This window comes from Triturus cristatus, chromosome 2_2 (assembly GCF_964204655.1).
Source record: "Triturus cristatus chromosome 2_2, aTriCri1.1, whole genome shotgun sequence".
In the NCBI taxonomy this organism is placed as follows: domain Eukaryota; kingdom Metazoa; phylum Chordata; class Amphibia; order Caudata; family Salamandridae; genus Triturus; species Triturus cristatus.
Window position 1 is genome coordinate 547,239,507 of NC_140582.1, and position 15,230 is coordinate 547,254,736.

At 43.9% G+C, this 15,230-nt stretch overlaps 1 protein-coding gene across 1 annotated transcript in view; it reads right to left on the bottom strand.

Annotated features, from left to right (window-relative positions):
* Positions 1 to 15,230, bottom strand: part of PLRG1 (pleiotropic regulator 1) — a 202,408-nt gene that overhangs the window by 69,654 nt on the left and 117,524 nt on the right. The window contains exons 11-13 of the mRNA XM_085641696.1: positions 8,656 to 8,758; positions 7,839 to 7,947; positions 5,074 to 5,213 (exon numbers count right to left, since the gene is read on the bottom strand). Coding sequence (XP_085497822.1) covers positions 5,074 to 5,213; positions 7,839 to 7,947; positions 8,656 to 8,758 — 352 coding nt within the window. The remainder of the gene's footprint in view (positions 1 to 5,073; positions 5,214 to 7,838; positions 7,948 to 8,655; positions 8,759 to 15,230) is intronic.

Sequence of the window (15,230 nt, forward strand, 5' to 3'; positions counted from 1 at the left end):
TCCCTTTCCTGAAAAATCTGAAAAATGTCTTGGAGGGTTAATATTTGTAAGGATCGTTTTTTCATGAAATTATTCACATTTCAAATGTTCGGTATCAACCTCCACTTGCCTAATTTCTTCTTGACCAGAGAAGAATCCTTAATTTCTGGGGGCCCTTTTCTATGGCTCCAATATTGAAAATCTCTAGCCGTTCATTTCTGTATGAATTGTGGATTCAGATTGTGATCAGACTGCACTACCTGAAGCACCCAGAGATGTGTAGTTACTGCTTTCCAAGCAGGGGTAAAAGTAAAATGCTTTCCCCAGCTGGAAGCACTCCAGTATATAGGGGGCAGCTGGTGAAAGTCAAAGCTCTAATCTGGTTGCCCTGGGAGTGGTTAGTAAACGTATTTTTCTTTACGGAAGTTCTGCTATAGCCTTGTCACTGACTTCTGCTTGAAGAGTAGCCTTGATCGTACCTTAATTATCTTTGAAGGAAATACGTTCTTCCTAGGCCTCTGTACTGAGAGAAGCTTTCTCTCAGCCATAAAAAGAAAGTGGTGGTTTGATGTCTTTACTGTAAAGCTCCTAGGGAGCATGCCATAACCATCTTGAAGTTCTTCACGGCATCATATACATGTTTTCAAAATAAAGTTAGTAATCAAAAGTCACGTCCAAAATCTTTGCATCAACATCTGGATGAAAGGATGTTGACTGAACACATTCCTGCCTCTGCGGGACTGCTGCCTCTCTGAACTAATGGGAGCCTGTGTAGTTGTTGAAGACAAATAATGCTGTATTGATGACACATTGCACCTTTATTGATAATGGCCTTGGCCTCTTCATTTTTATCATCTGGGGCCATATTGATAAGGAGTGAAATACTGTGCCACATCCGGCAATTGCCTCACTGCAGTATGGCCAAGGCACGTGCACATTTTATGGATGTCGCAGCCACGGAGCTAACTCTGTTCCTCCAGTTATCTATGTGCATGTCATCCCTGTATGGAGGAGCTGAAGCTAGATTAACAAGATTTTTTTGATCCACGCAGGTACCTGCCACAAAGATGAAATTCAGGTTTCATGTGGAAAGCCAGACACGCTGGGTGCAACTTCCTGAATAGTGGTTGGCGCATGCTTTTGTTTGAGATTCTCCAACCATAGACATTTTCAAATGTCTTCTTTAAAATAATATAGAAAACACTGCTGCTCCAGAAAGTCATGGGGAGGTCAATCCTTTTTGCCGGTCTTTCTAGAAGGAAATGTGGCAATATCATCTGGAGGCAAATCAGGATGTGTAGATGATGTGTTGCTTTCTTTAGAAAGAATGTAGAAATTCCACTTTTCATTAAGTCAGTCATTATCTTTCTGTCCTTCTCCAAAAAGGAAATTCAACTTCTTCCATATACGACATTCAGACGCGTTTGGTTCCCCCATGTCCATATGTATTGGAGGAAAAGGACATGGAACTGGAGCAGGTGTCATGTAGCAGGAGGAGGCTGTGGTCCGCATGCTGGCACCCGAGGAGGAGGATGTGGCATTGATGGTATTGGTATGGAGAATGGTTAACGTTGATGTAGAAGTCCTCGTCAATAGAGTCTTTCGAAACAATGGTGGAGTTTTGCTTTTTGCTGGTTATTGCTGAAATTCAATTGCAATTGTCACCCCGAGTGGGACGGGTATGCCCAGACTCTCCATGCCACTGGAATCAAGCTATCCAGGCTGAAAAGGGGTGAAACCCCGAAACCAGTCCTAGGATGCTTGTTTTCAGTCCAGGGAGGACCTGGCTTGGCAGTTCGGGCTGGACTGTTCCCATGAGGCACAGGGTCAAGACTGATTTGCATATGGCTGGGTTCAAACTGGAATGGCATGGTGAGCAAAAAAACTATGGATTTAGGCCCAGATCTCTGTACTGGGGTGAATGTATGACATTGTTCTGCATTTTGTCCATCAACTGTGGTTTTTGAAATTCAAAAGGGGACAGAGATCCTGTGTATTTATGTTTGTGTTTTTTTATGAATTTGATATTACTGTGGTTTATTTCACCATTTGTTACATCAGTCACTATTTATATGTTTTTGTTTGTCCGTCAGCCTTTTTAGAAAAATTGAATAATAAGACATATAAAATAAATAAAATAAAAAAGATAGTCATCTCTGACACTACAGATAATGAGGTCTGTTCATTTTTGGTGTGCAACACAGACAAATTTAGATAGTACATGTCGTTTTCTCTTTGAAAATATTTTGGTTATAAATTAAATTGGTTGGTTCTACCTAATGGAGCCAGTTTATATCATTTTCACTGGTAGCTGCCTACTTAAGTCAGTGCTTTTTGGGGGTCTTGAGAGAGGAATCCTAGAACATCTGGATGTTTTCCAGGTTTTCTCCTGAGAAAACAACTGTATACTCGAAGTTTACAGGTACAATTTACCAAGTAAGCCTCCTTTTCCAAAGATTTAATCTGCTTTGCTATCACAGTCCTTTCACTTTTCATTAAGTACTCCACTAATGCAGGCAAAGTCAGCTTTAGACATACACAAAGTCTGTGTAGTGTGCTAATTTTTCCACTCAACTAAAGAATGTCATATCTGCCAAAAAATGCCCAAAAGGACAATAAAAGCGAGAGATGGCATTAGGCTCAGAGGGAAGCTTGAAGATATGTTTGATGAAGAAGAAAGAGAGGAGGAAAGAGGGCTGAGAAATCATCCAGCAGCCCCTAGCCCCCACGATGCCCACACCTCAGAAAATACTGCCCAGGTGGAAGATCTGAGATAAAGAAATGACCCCTCCACCTGCAATTACTACAAGCATCGTAAGAGTTAGAACTGGTCAGGTGATCAACGGCGACACATCGCTCTTTTTCTCTACCTATAAATACTGTTAATATTTTCCCTGTTTCTCTACCTATAAATATTGTTAATATTTTCCTTGTTTCGAATTAAGAATGTAGCCACTGTTGCATGCATGTTGGTGGAAAAAGTAACAATATGTTATCACAAAAAAAAATCCCTGCAGCACCCAGCAAACTGGCTATTATTGCAGTTGTCCCCCCCCCAACCCCACTTTTTGCCTTGTATTTAATGTAACTCTGACTGAGGTGCACTGGGTTCCTGCTAACCAGGTCCCCAGTACCAGTGTTCCTTCCCCAAAACAAGACAACTTGTCACTTGATCCTCTTGTGGCCAGGCATTTAGCACCTCTGTAAGTCATTAGTAAGTGGTACCTCTAGTACCTAGGGCATAAGAAGGGTCCTCGAAGAGCTGCAGCATAGTTTGTGCCACTCTAAGGGAACCAGCACCAAATTCATACAGACTGCTACTGCAGGCTTCATGACAAGGTGCTCTAAAAAGTGATAACACGATATGACACACTCTTGCGCCCCTACAGCAGCCCTAAGGCAGGGTGCATTATATTCCATGTGAGGACATATCTGGATGAGCAGATATGACCCTCTGCTGGCCAGTTCAATTACTGACAGTAAGTGAACAGGGAAGCCATCTTAAGGTATGTATTGGGCACTGGTCAAAGTGAGTTTCCCAGCCACCCAATGGCTTCACTGAAACCTATGTTGTTTGGTATTAGACACATCGTATTAATAAACCCAATGATGAATTTATTATTAAATGCACCCAGAGGGTACATTAGCAGTACCCCCTGAACCCTACTGACTTGGCGCCAACCCTGCCGGCCTGCTGACTTTGACAGTTGTACGAAAAGACGACTTGTCCTGCAGCTGCCTTGTATCCAAAGCCTCTGAGACCTGCCAGCACTTCACCCAGGAACTAAGAACTCCCATGAAGTAGTGGACCCAAAAAGACCTGAGAGGACTTCAAGAGCATGAAAACCTGATTCCTATGGGCACCACTGCCTTCATTGCTCCAAGCCAGAGTTGAAGTGGCCCAATGGTGTCGGCGTGGTTCCCAAGCCTTCCCGAGACCAAGTCCACTGTGGTATGACTCCTCGCAAACTCTCCGACATCGCTTGCAGCCTCTGTTTGCAGGCCCCCTCTACGGTGACTGCTCTGGGTAAGAAAATCCCGACGCCTAAGGACAACTGTGCACCAGTCGCCCATGGCCCATGTAGAAGATAATCAAAAGTGTCCCTGAGCATCGTGAAGCCTGAGCCCCACAGTTGGTTCAGCCCGACTGGCCACCCGGGGAAAACCTGCAGCCTCTTTACACGAAGACCAATTGCTATAGACTAACATTGACCACCCAACGCTGTATTGCACCCCTGCATCCGGCCGCTGGTGGTGTCTTGTGGGTATGCCTTGGACTTTGCCCTACACTCAACTTAAGTCCAGGAGATTGGTCTCGTAAGTCGCTGTACTGTACCTGAATGCAGTATTTGTTTTTCCTCCCATACGAAAGAAAACACTGAAGCTTCCAAAAAATGCACAAGTGTCAACTGTTTGAATGTAAAAGTATTTCTACTGAAAAACGTACTTACCTAATTGCACTGATTCTGGTGCCTAAATATATATAAAGATGCGCGTTATTTTTATAAATTGCTGTGGATCTTGTGTGCATCATTTATTGACTATTGTGTGTATCTGCAGATATCTAACACTCCTCTATGTTAAGCGTAAGGCTGCTCGACCAAACTACACCCTAGAAAAGCACATTGGGATTGCTAAAGCAAGCCCCTCTCCACTAGTAAGGGAATACGTCGACTCTTTGCATGACATACCTCTTTCGCTTCCTACTTCTCCTCCTCTAGGAAAGCTGGTAAATCATATCAAGGCAGGAGGCTTCAAAGGCCTCTGTCGCCTTTGATATGCGACCCAAGGTTTCCCTAGACAGGGGAGATACCAACCACCTGCCCTAGGCCCATCTGGCCCCCGGATAGGCAGGAAAATTAGCTTTGCAGGAGGCGTGTTGCACTGCCAATATAGTATATAAAGGAAAACAAACCCACTCATCGTGAAAGTAACAAAATGGGTTTGTACATATGATATAAATACTAAAAAATTGTTTGGATTCCCATCATGCTTTTTTGTGGTCATACAACGCTATTCCTGCGAAATTCACCAAGTAGTATAACAGGTAGCCTCTATCACAAGCTGTTTTTATGAAAAGGTTCAATGTCTTACCTCCAGATACTAGAACTCCATCAGAATTGACTGCCAGCGTGTTGATAATCGCATTATGGCCAGAAAGGTTTTGAATGAAGTTCCCATCTGGGAACCTCCATTGTTTAATATTATCTGGAGAGCCAGACGCAAATGTATACCTGAAAGAAAATTACATCAAGATTGAGGGAAAAAGGGACAAAATGGTACACTCTCTAATAGACAGTGAAATAATACTTTCTGTACTTCCCACAGCCTTTCTTTCCACTAAAGACTGCATGTCAAGCAAGCCATAGTGAACAAAGAAAAAAACTTAGAGAAGGGACTCGAGAAATGTGAACACAGGCATTATGTAGTGAAAGATAAGAGGTTGGACTTGGTTTGCATAATTCACAGACAAAATGTCATCACAGTTGAAATATCGCTCACGCTTTGCAATAATCACAAAAAAAACAAGTAAAGCTTCTTAAACAGTTATGTGGTTATGCCTGCAATGTATCTTCAATGACTTTTCTGAACTTCAAATGCAGTGAAGTCACTAGCACCAGACAGCATGTTTGCTATGTAGCATTTGTCAGATGTCAGTCGTGTCACTTGTGGAACAGGAAACAGACATTCACCAGACATGTGCCTTTGCAGAACAAGCAGAGTAATACTCAAAGGCAGAGTGCAATTACAAGGCCTTGCTGATCAGCTCAACTTAGTACAAGCTCAAATAGTCTAGTGGTTAATAGTTGAACCCAAGTTGAACGTGCAAGTTATTATTTCTTTCGCTTAGGGGCAATTTATTTTTTACATTGTGCTAACAGTCTCTGAATAATTGGAACATTATTTTGTTTATTGAAACAAAAAAGGAGAAAGCGCACACATATCCCAACTGGATGTTTAAACAAACATGGTCAAGTTTGTGCAGCCAGTCCCATAAATTCACATTTGCAAAATAAGGGTACTGTGGCACAGGGTCAGAAAGTGATTTGCTAAAGTTCACACAATGTTGTCAAGTTTGGAATCTGTTATTACAATGTGTGTCTCCTGGCTGTGCCAACAGAAATCTATTCACTAAAACAGACGTTTGGACAAGTGAGCGTGTGCATTCTCCACAGACTGTACCTGAACACAAAAATTACCATATCAGGTAGTTGTTTAAGTTATAACACTAGAAATCCCCAGAGTCTACAACTGTGATCCCTCAAGACTAACATGCAACCGTCAAGGCCACTTTCATATTTCATATTAATAGTGTATGTGCATAAAGACGGAATAGTCTCAGAACTGTTAGAATCATCCTTTGGCATGGAAAAATGGTAGAAGCACGCAGATGTCTACATTGAAAGTGACTGTAAAGTGTAATGAAGTCAATCAACGCAGCTTAAAAGTTCCAAAACACGTAGGAACTAAGTATTAATCTGTAGATATGTAAGGTTGGATAAGAAAACATGCTTCTCTAAAAGTGCAGAAAGCTTCACTGTGGTTTAACCTACAGCAATAATGCTCAGTAGGGCATGTAAGTAAATCACTTTCACATGCCCATTTTGTTCTTCAAAATGGTTAATGGACTTTGAGGTTCTGTTCAAACCAATATACTCTTACGCAAAGTGTTGATTTTTTTATGGCTCTCATGAGAACCTTACGGTGCCCATCTCCTTCCATCAAGATCACAGCATTATCAATTAACTAGTTTCATGGTAAATTCTTCTTGAGGACATGGCAACTCTGGATACTACAGACACATGCGTAAAAAAGCATCTATTGTTATATAGAATGTCGATGTTCTGGTGGCATAGCCTAACACCAAAGCGCCTTCTGGCACCTTTGGCCGTGGATCCCAGTTGGCTTACAAGTCTTTACAACCTTGTGGCCTGATGAAGTGTCAGGACTTTCAGAGTCTTTATGACTCCCTTAGTACTTTTAATCATATGAAACCACATGAATACGAGCTATTTTGAATGTACTGGTCTCCATGCGGTCATATGTTTTCAGTGACGCAATTCAGTTTAGCATTGAGCTCATGTCATTAGCACATGATTTTTTATTCTTCTGCTGTCATGACTCTCTGGATGCATAGCAGTCTCAAAGTATGGCCATGTGGCCCCTGGAACCATTAAGAGGGCTGATCCTCCAAAAGTATATCCCTGTGGAAAAGCAGCCCCTGGGGTATGGGTCTAAATCACGGTACATTTTACTGTTTTTTCAACTTATAGTACTTACTTGTGGGCAGCTGCCCATTCTGGCATTATGAGCCTGCACCTTCACCTCCAGACATCATATATGATGTCGAACAAGCGAAGGTCTTTAAGTGATTCTTCCAATGTCAAGGACTTTGTGACATTGATATCCTTCTCTGCACTGCGACCCTCATGAAATCGAGTACCCTCTAGAGCTCAAGTCTTATATGATGTCAAGGCACCTCTTGAGTTAAAGGTCTTCATTACTTGGAGGGCACCCACTAAAAATCAAGGTTCGGATGAGTAAAGCCATGCATCTACACCAGTGAGTTGTGATCATCTGCATGCTCCTTATAAATAAAAACAGCTGCAGTTCCCTTCTAATCTTTCTGCTGCATATCTCCATTTCAGAGCTCTTTATTCTTTAGAGAAACCCAGAGGGAAAAGAGCACTGCACTATTTGCTATGAGGAAATGTCATCTGGTTATCAAGGCAATGGGATACATCCTGTTATAGGTTTTGTGTATTCAGACAGAACAATCTCCATTTCAGAAGTACAAAAAGCCATAAACAAACATTAAGACGTAGAAAGGGAAAGCTGAAATGAGGACAATTCCTTACTGTCTAGGGTGCAAAACAACTGCTCTCACAGACTTTTTGTGATTTGTCAATGTTGTGTGTGTTTTTCCGCCTGCCATGTCCCATAATCGTATTGTAGTGTCATGGCTTCCTGCAAAATAAAGAAACAATGTAAACAAAGCAACAAAATTCATCTAGAATAATCCTATGCAAAAACCTACTATTATAAAAAGAACTAATAACACAAAACATTGCTTTCTGCCCAGTTTGTTTAAAGAAAATTAATTAAATAGAGAAAATAAGGAAATATGGCTCCCCATCACAATGCCAGGGCAAATTGAGGAATTCCACCGGTCAGTGGGCTAGAGGTAAACACTTGCCTGTCTACATGGTAAACTAAACTATGACATCAACACTGAATGTTTTTTGGCACACTTTTATGCACAAATGTAAGAGATGTGGCTCCATTGTCTTAAACGGTCATGCTTCTCACAGCAGGAGATCACACAACGGAGGCCCAGATAGGTGTGAGGTTACTGCATTGTCATCAGCCCAAATGAAGGAGTAATCAGAGAAAGAAAAACAATGGCAGGCTCAGTCTAAAGGCTTATTAACCTTTCACCATAAAGTCAGCATTCTCCCCTATCGCCAAAACCATCCACCAAATGAATGCTTTGTACAACCTACAAGCCCTAATCCTTATTTCCTCATCAAAATGAAGGTGCACCATAGTAAAGATATTAAACTGAACATGTAAGATGTACTCAAGCTACTGTGAATCGAATTTTAAAGGTAAATTTCCCATTACAAAACAGGAAATCAATATTGTAGTATAAATCTCTGTAGAGCTCCAGCTTACCAGTTACAATTTGTGGTTCTGCCGCTTGACATCTCACTGTTGCCACTGCATTTGTGTGCCCTTGCAAGGTATGGACTCCAGCTTTTGTCCTCACATCCCAAATCTAACATAGAAGAGTACATTTAAGTAAAACACTTTAGCTCTCATATAGGAGTCACTTTGCAGCACAGCAAGATCTACAGATTTTTTTAGATACATTTCATGGTAATTGAAATTTGTTCAATTCATCAAGTCCCACTCCGAGAGCACCACATATTTAAAGTCACTAACAAACAAAAATCACTCATGTCACTGGGCTGAAGTAATATGGCTACAAGTTGAACAAAAGTATATGTACAAGTGTAGCACATCAGCCCTATAAAGCTGGCATTTGCCTGATGTCTTCATCCACTTGTTTACAGATAGAAAGAAGTAGATGTAATGGCTTTGTACATGTCTATCACAGCTTGAAGACAACTGTAGCAGCTTTGCTGTCTGTTAAATGAGTCAATATTCTTCCTAATACAGGTGGATCATATTTGTAGTAAAGTATTCTCCCATTCACCTAACTCCCAGTCAATCCTCGAATCAACAGTCACAACAGCTTCCAAACACAAACATTTTCCAGTCTAAAGAAGCCCCTTCAAGACCATAACAATTGCCCCTCCTGACACACATACCCAATAACATAGTAATTGGTGGAAAGCATCAAAAAAGCGTTTTTCCATGCTTCCGGTCTCCTATATACATTTATCCCATTAACCCACTCTCACCCACACATCGCCCACCCTATTCATATGATAATCCAAATGCACACTCAAAGGATAATAACTTGTCTCTCATGGATACTTCTAAACGCAAAATTGTAACCTTGTGAATCTGTCCCAAAGTAATGCCTCCTCCAAGGAGGTGGTCTGAGGTGTGGACCTACATCAGGAAGTCTAGTAGGGTGAAGAGAGGAATATGACTATCACTTTAGATTTCAGAATCAACACTGCAGGTTTCAGATATGATGCAGTAGTGCTTTGTGAAAGTATAGAGAGATGTCCAAGTGACTGCCTAGCAGATAATCAAATACTACCCACCACGCCCCCAACCCCTCCCACTGCCCTTGCACCCTAACCCCCCTGCACCCATGCCAGCAAAGCTAGGGCTGTAGTAGCAGCTTTTGTCCTGGTGGAATGAACCCTAAAGCCCTCAGAGGGATAACTCTTGGCCAATGCATAACACATTTTGAATAAGAGGAAAATCCATCTCAATACAGTCCATTTCTGGCAAGAAGGTATTTTGGTCACACTATCGCACACAACAAACAATTGTTCATCAACAGAATACTCCTTTGCTAAGGGTCCAATCGGAATGGCCACTTCTTAATTGGATGCATTGGAGAAAAGAACACAGGGAGCGTGATGTGCTACATGCAAAGGTGACATTACTTTCAGAAGAAAGGATACATGGGTCCTAAGCACCAGCTTGTCAAGAAACAAGCAGAAAACAGAGGCATACCTAATAATGCCTGCATCTAGCTAACGTGATGGGCAAGAGTGATGGCAATGAGAAATGCCTCTCAGAGCACAGCTGTGGAAAGGGTCGGGGGGGGGGGGGGGGGGGGGGGACACACTTCTGCAAGGACATGGTCAAATTAGGTCCTATTGTGGCATAGTAAAGTGAGCAGTGGGAAATATATGTCAAAGCCCTTTTAACCCCTTCCATGCTCATGACGGAACGGTTCCGTCATGAGCATCGGTTGAGCTGTGCTCATGACGGAACCGTTCCGTCATGGCCCCGCCCGCGCTCGAACCCTTCAGCACCGCGGGGGAATTACCGCCGCGCTGAAGGGGTTAAGAAACACATAACAGTGGGTGACCGGAAACAAAAATGGGCTGAGCAGGCAAACAAAGAAAGTCCAAAAGGGACATTAATTAACCCTTATCTGTGCCCACAGCAAAGTCTTGCGAGGTTAAAGGCAATACAAACCATAGAAAATAAGGTAGTTTTACCTATAGGGAGTCGACTTGCTTCTCTTAACACCATGTGAGATTCAGCCAAATGGCCTGAATATACAGAGTTAGTAGAAGAGAGAGCAAACCTCCAGAATGACATTCTTCAATTCCACCAGAAGTTCCGAATCCCTTAATTGGTTCCGCTCAATCTCTATGCATGAACGTGTAGATTGTGGTTTTAGGATGTAAAACAGTTACTCTAAAAGAGGCCGCTGAAGTACAGGGCATATGCTTAGAGCCAGGAGTTTGGAGTAATACAGGCTCAAAGCCCAGTCCTGGGCTATGTAAATGAGCTCTACTTAAAACTGCCTTCCTTACTTTATTGCCCATAGTATCAAAGGTAGAAAGGTTTGAAGGTAGCTCAAGTCCCCCGAAGGCCTAGAGACCTTACAGAGGGGCACAGAGTGTTTTCGGAGGTGGCAAAAAAAGGACTACCTAGGATGCGGTCCACTGTGCAAAGACAGACACCATGCTTGGTCAGAAAGACAATACCTGCTGAATTTGTTGGACTGATGTAGAAGTATTCCACAAAATGACCCGACAACCAGGGAGATCCCATGAAGCACCAGCCATCACCAAAACCTTAATGATTCTAGACAGATGGACGACGACCTCATGCCACCTGCTTGTTGCTGTACTACATGGAGGCCGCATTGTCATCAATACCTGAATCAACCTGCCCTTGATGGAATACATAAAGGCCTTCGGAGGCAGTAGAGGTCACGCAGCAATAGCAGATTTATGTGACAGCACTGCTACCCGGACAACGAGAGGCTTATGATCCCCACATCGTTGAAGTGACCTCCCAAACTGAGGGAAGATGTATCGGTTACTATTGTGACTTCCAGAGGAGGGAAAGAGAAGTTTTCTGCAGATAAGATGGATGTCTGTCATCCACCACTGGAGATCTTGAGCTGCCTCGTCAGAAACACAGATCCTATGTAAGAGACTTTCTCAATGTTTGGCTCCCAGCAGACGGTGCTTGCATTGAAGGATTTCATGTGCCACCTTGTGTGAGGTACCAGCAGGATGCATGGCCCAAACAGCTTCAGAACCATCAGGGTTGGAATAGTAGCTCTCACCTGAAACATCAGGATCATAGCCTCAATGTCCCAGACTAGCTGTGGAGGTGGAAATTCCTTCAAGGGGTGGGTCCAAAATGGTCTGATTACATTGCAGCCTCTGTGAAGGATGAAGAGGAGACTTTAACTTGTTGAGGGAAAACCCTAGAGTGGACAATGAGGAAATGGTTACTTACCGGTAGGAGTAGTTTTGCCGCTTGAAGAATTTTCTGTATTCACAAGCTATGCATTATTCCACCATCTAGTTGCTGGGTCTGAAATTATCTCTGTAGTCTCTCTTCTCTTTTTGCACGGGAATTGTCAACCCTTTGCCACTTAGGCTTTACTTCTCCTTGTACTATTTCCTCAAAGTACTCCCCATCTTCAGATTCTTTTTCTCCCCTTCAGCGTTTTAACGTGCCCCCGTTTATGGTCGTGGTGGTGTTTTTCCTTCACCCCATTTTCACGCAAGTGATACTTACCTACGGCCTTTTTGCTACAAGAAATACCACTCATATAATTCTAGTACGGTTGATATGCACACAAATTGAGTAAGTACTTGTTGTAGAGTCAAGATATCCTACATAGGGGTCGCCTTTTCTATTGGTGCTACAACTTTTTTCGTTTCTATTTTTAGCTGCACTTTGCTGTTTTATTACTATTGCAGGACTTGACGTTTCCAGATTACTCAGTTGGCGAGTGTTTACTGTTCTATGTGAGCTTGGCATATCATTTATGGTGAGTCCTCGTGAATTTTACTCGAGGTGTTCTTCACTCTTTTGCCTTAGTTTTCTCCTTTTCCCTTATACTGACTTCTATTACTTTTTGGCAAGATTTTAACTATGGGTAGGTTTTGCATAGAACATAGTACAGTGGTGATTAGTGGGGATGTTTTTTCTAATCAATCAATCAGCGGCATTTGTATAGCGCACTACTCACCCGGAGGGTCTCAAGGCGCTGGGGGGGGGGGGGGGTTGGGGGAACGTTACTGCTCGAACAGCCAGGTCTTGAGTTGTTTCCTGAAGGCGAGATGGTCCTGGGTTGTCTGGAGGTGGATGGGGAGGGAGTTCCATGTCTTGGCCGCTAGGTAGGAGAAGGATCTTCCTCCGGCGGTGGCTCTGTGGATGCGTGGGACGGCGGCAAGAGCGAGGCTGGCGGAGCGGAGCTGGCGGGTGGGCTGGTGGAAGGTCAGGCGGTTGTTGAGGAGCTTGGGGCCCAGGTCGTGGAGGGCCTTGTGTGCGTGGGTGAGGAGTCTGAACGTGATCCTTTTGCTGACAGGGAGCCAGTGAAGGTCTCTCAGATGTCCGGAGATGTGGCTGTGACGGGGGATGTCCAGGATGAGTCGAGCTGAGGTGTTCTGGATCCGTTGGAGTTTCTTCTGGAGTTTGGTGGTGGTGCCGGCGTAGAGGGCGTTCCCGTAGTCCAGCCGGCTGGCGACGAGGGCCTGGGTGACCGTCTTCCTGGTCTCGGTGGGGATCCAACGGAAGATCTTTCGCAGCATGCGCAGGGTGTTGAAGCACGAGGACGAGACGGCGTTGACTTGTCTGGACATTGAGAGGGAGCAGTCCAGGATGAAGCCCAGGTTGCGTGCGTGGTCCGTTGGCTTGGGGGTGGCGCCCAGGGCAGGGGGCCACCAGGAGTCGTCCCAGGCGGAGGGTGATGGCCCCAGGATGAGAACCTCCGTCTTGTCTGAGTTCAGTTTCAGGCGGCTGTTCTTCATCCATTCGGCGACGTCTTTCATCCCTTCGTGTAGGCTGGCTCTGGCGGTGTCCGGGTCGTTGGTGAGGGAGAGGATCAGCTGGGTGTCGTCGGCGTAGGTGATGATCTTGAGGTTGTGTTGGCATGCGATGGCTGCGAGGGGGCTCATGTAGACTTTGAAGAGGGTGGGACTGAGCGATGACCCCTGAGGAACGCCGCAGATGACTTCAGTGGCCGCGGACCGGAACGGGGGGAGGCGGACTCTCTGGCTTCTTCCGGCGAGGAATGAGGTGATCCACTCTAGGGCCTTCTCCTGGATTCCGGTGTTGTTCAGGCGTTGTACCAGGGTGCGGTGGCAGACAGTGTCGAATGCTGCTGTCTAATGCTTTTCTAAGACTCTCACTTATAGTTACCCTGTCTAATAAACAGGTTTGACCTTCTGGATGTCTTTCTGGTGTCTTCTCCGTCTCATTGGGTTTCTTGTCTGTTATGTTCGGCACTTAAATTTGGAAATTGTGATTGTACTGATATAGAGTTGTATTCGGTACACACCAGTTCAGCAGAAACATTGGGTGCTTATTTTTGTTAATTAATGTTCTAGCCCTGAAGTCGTCTTTGGTTGACACCATTATAAGACGAAACATGTGTTTGCTAGAACTGTTGAATCTTGTCGAGAGAGAATAAAGAAGATAATAAGAAGCTTGTCACGAACTTTGATGTGGATCTCTTTTTCTAATAATTTGGATAACGTTTGCTCAGGACATTAATCCACTGTGTTTGTAGGTCATATTTTTTGTCTTAGTCAATGCTCTTCCTTTTTGATTTTCTTCTTTGATGGTACTGTGGGAGGCAGCTTTATTAACTCCATGCAATAGCCTGGACATATGATATTTAGTACTTCTCAATTCCCTCAGAAACATTCAGATCCTACAGGTAACTTGTGTAGGCGGGTACCTCTTGCAGAGTCATTTATTTTTTATGGTTTCTCACTCTGGGGGTGCCTTCTCTTCCTCGAAAGTACTGCCTCCATACAACCACTGTGATGGTGAAGTAGTGGAGGTACCTTGTCGACTGAAGGCTGTATGCTGGTTTGTGGAAGCATGCTTCCTCTTGTGGGAGCTCTTTTTCTCTGCATCATGTTTCCTCTGAATGGACCATTTTACTGTACAGTACATGGCTTTGGCAGTCTTGTCGTTCCTTTTCAAGCGGTGAAGCACTTCATCAACAAACTCTCTGAAAAGGCTGTCTTTCGTGAAGGGCATGTTTATTATGGTGGCTTATACTTCCTACTTAAATTCTGAGATTCTAGGCCAGGCAGGTCTGTGGGGTCCTTGGTGGTAAAGCAATACTTCTTTTCCACCCTCGGAGTGATGACCTTGGCTGCTGCTGGTTGCTTGATGGCCTCCCTTCCTTGGCCTGAGATACTTGCAACATTGTGAGGAACTGTGTTTTCTTCTGGTCTAGTAGTAGTGTCTTGAGGAGGAAATACAATTCTGTCTGCTCCTCTTCCAGTTGTACCCCATACATGTTTTCGAACCCTTTAAATCACTTCACTGTATGCAGTAAGGTCACCTGGTGGCAAGGGTTTCGACAGGTAGAATTCTACCCCCTCACCTGGTGACTCAAAGTAAAAGATTTGTCAGCACTCTATAGAGTCTCCGTGACGTATGCAATGATCCCAGGTTCTGAACTTTTGGTCCCCCCTTCCATTTTGAAATTGTCTTATTATACCTCTTCCTGTGGTTCTGGAGTGAGTGGCGGTTCCAGTACTTCTGCTTTTTCTCTCTCTCTCTCTCTCTCTCTCTCTCTCTCTCTCTCTCTCTCTCTCTCTCTC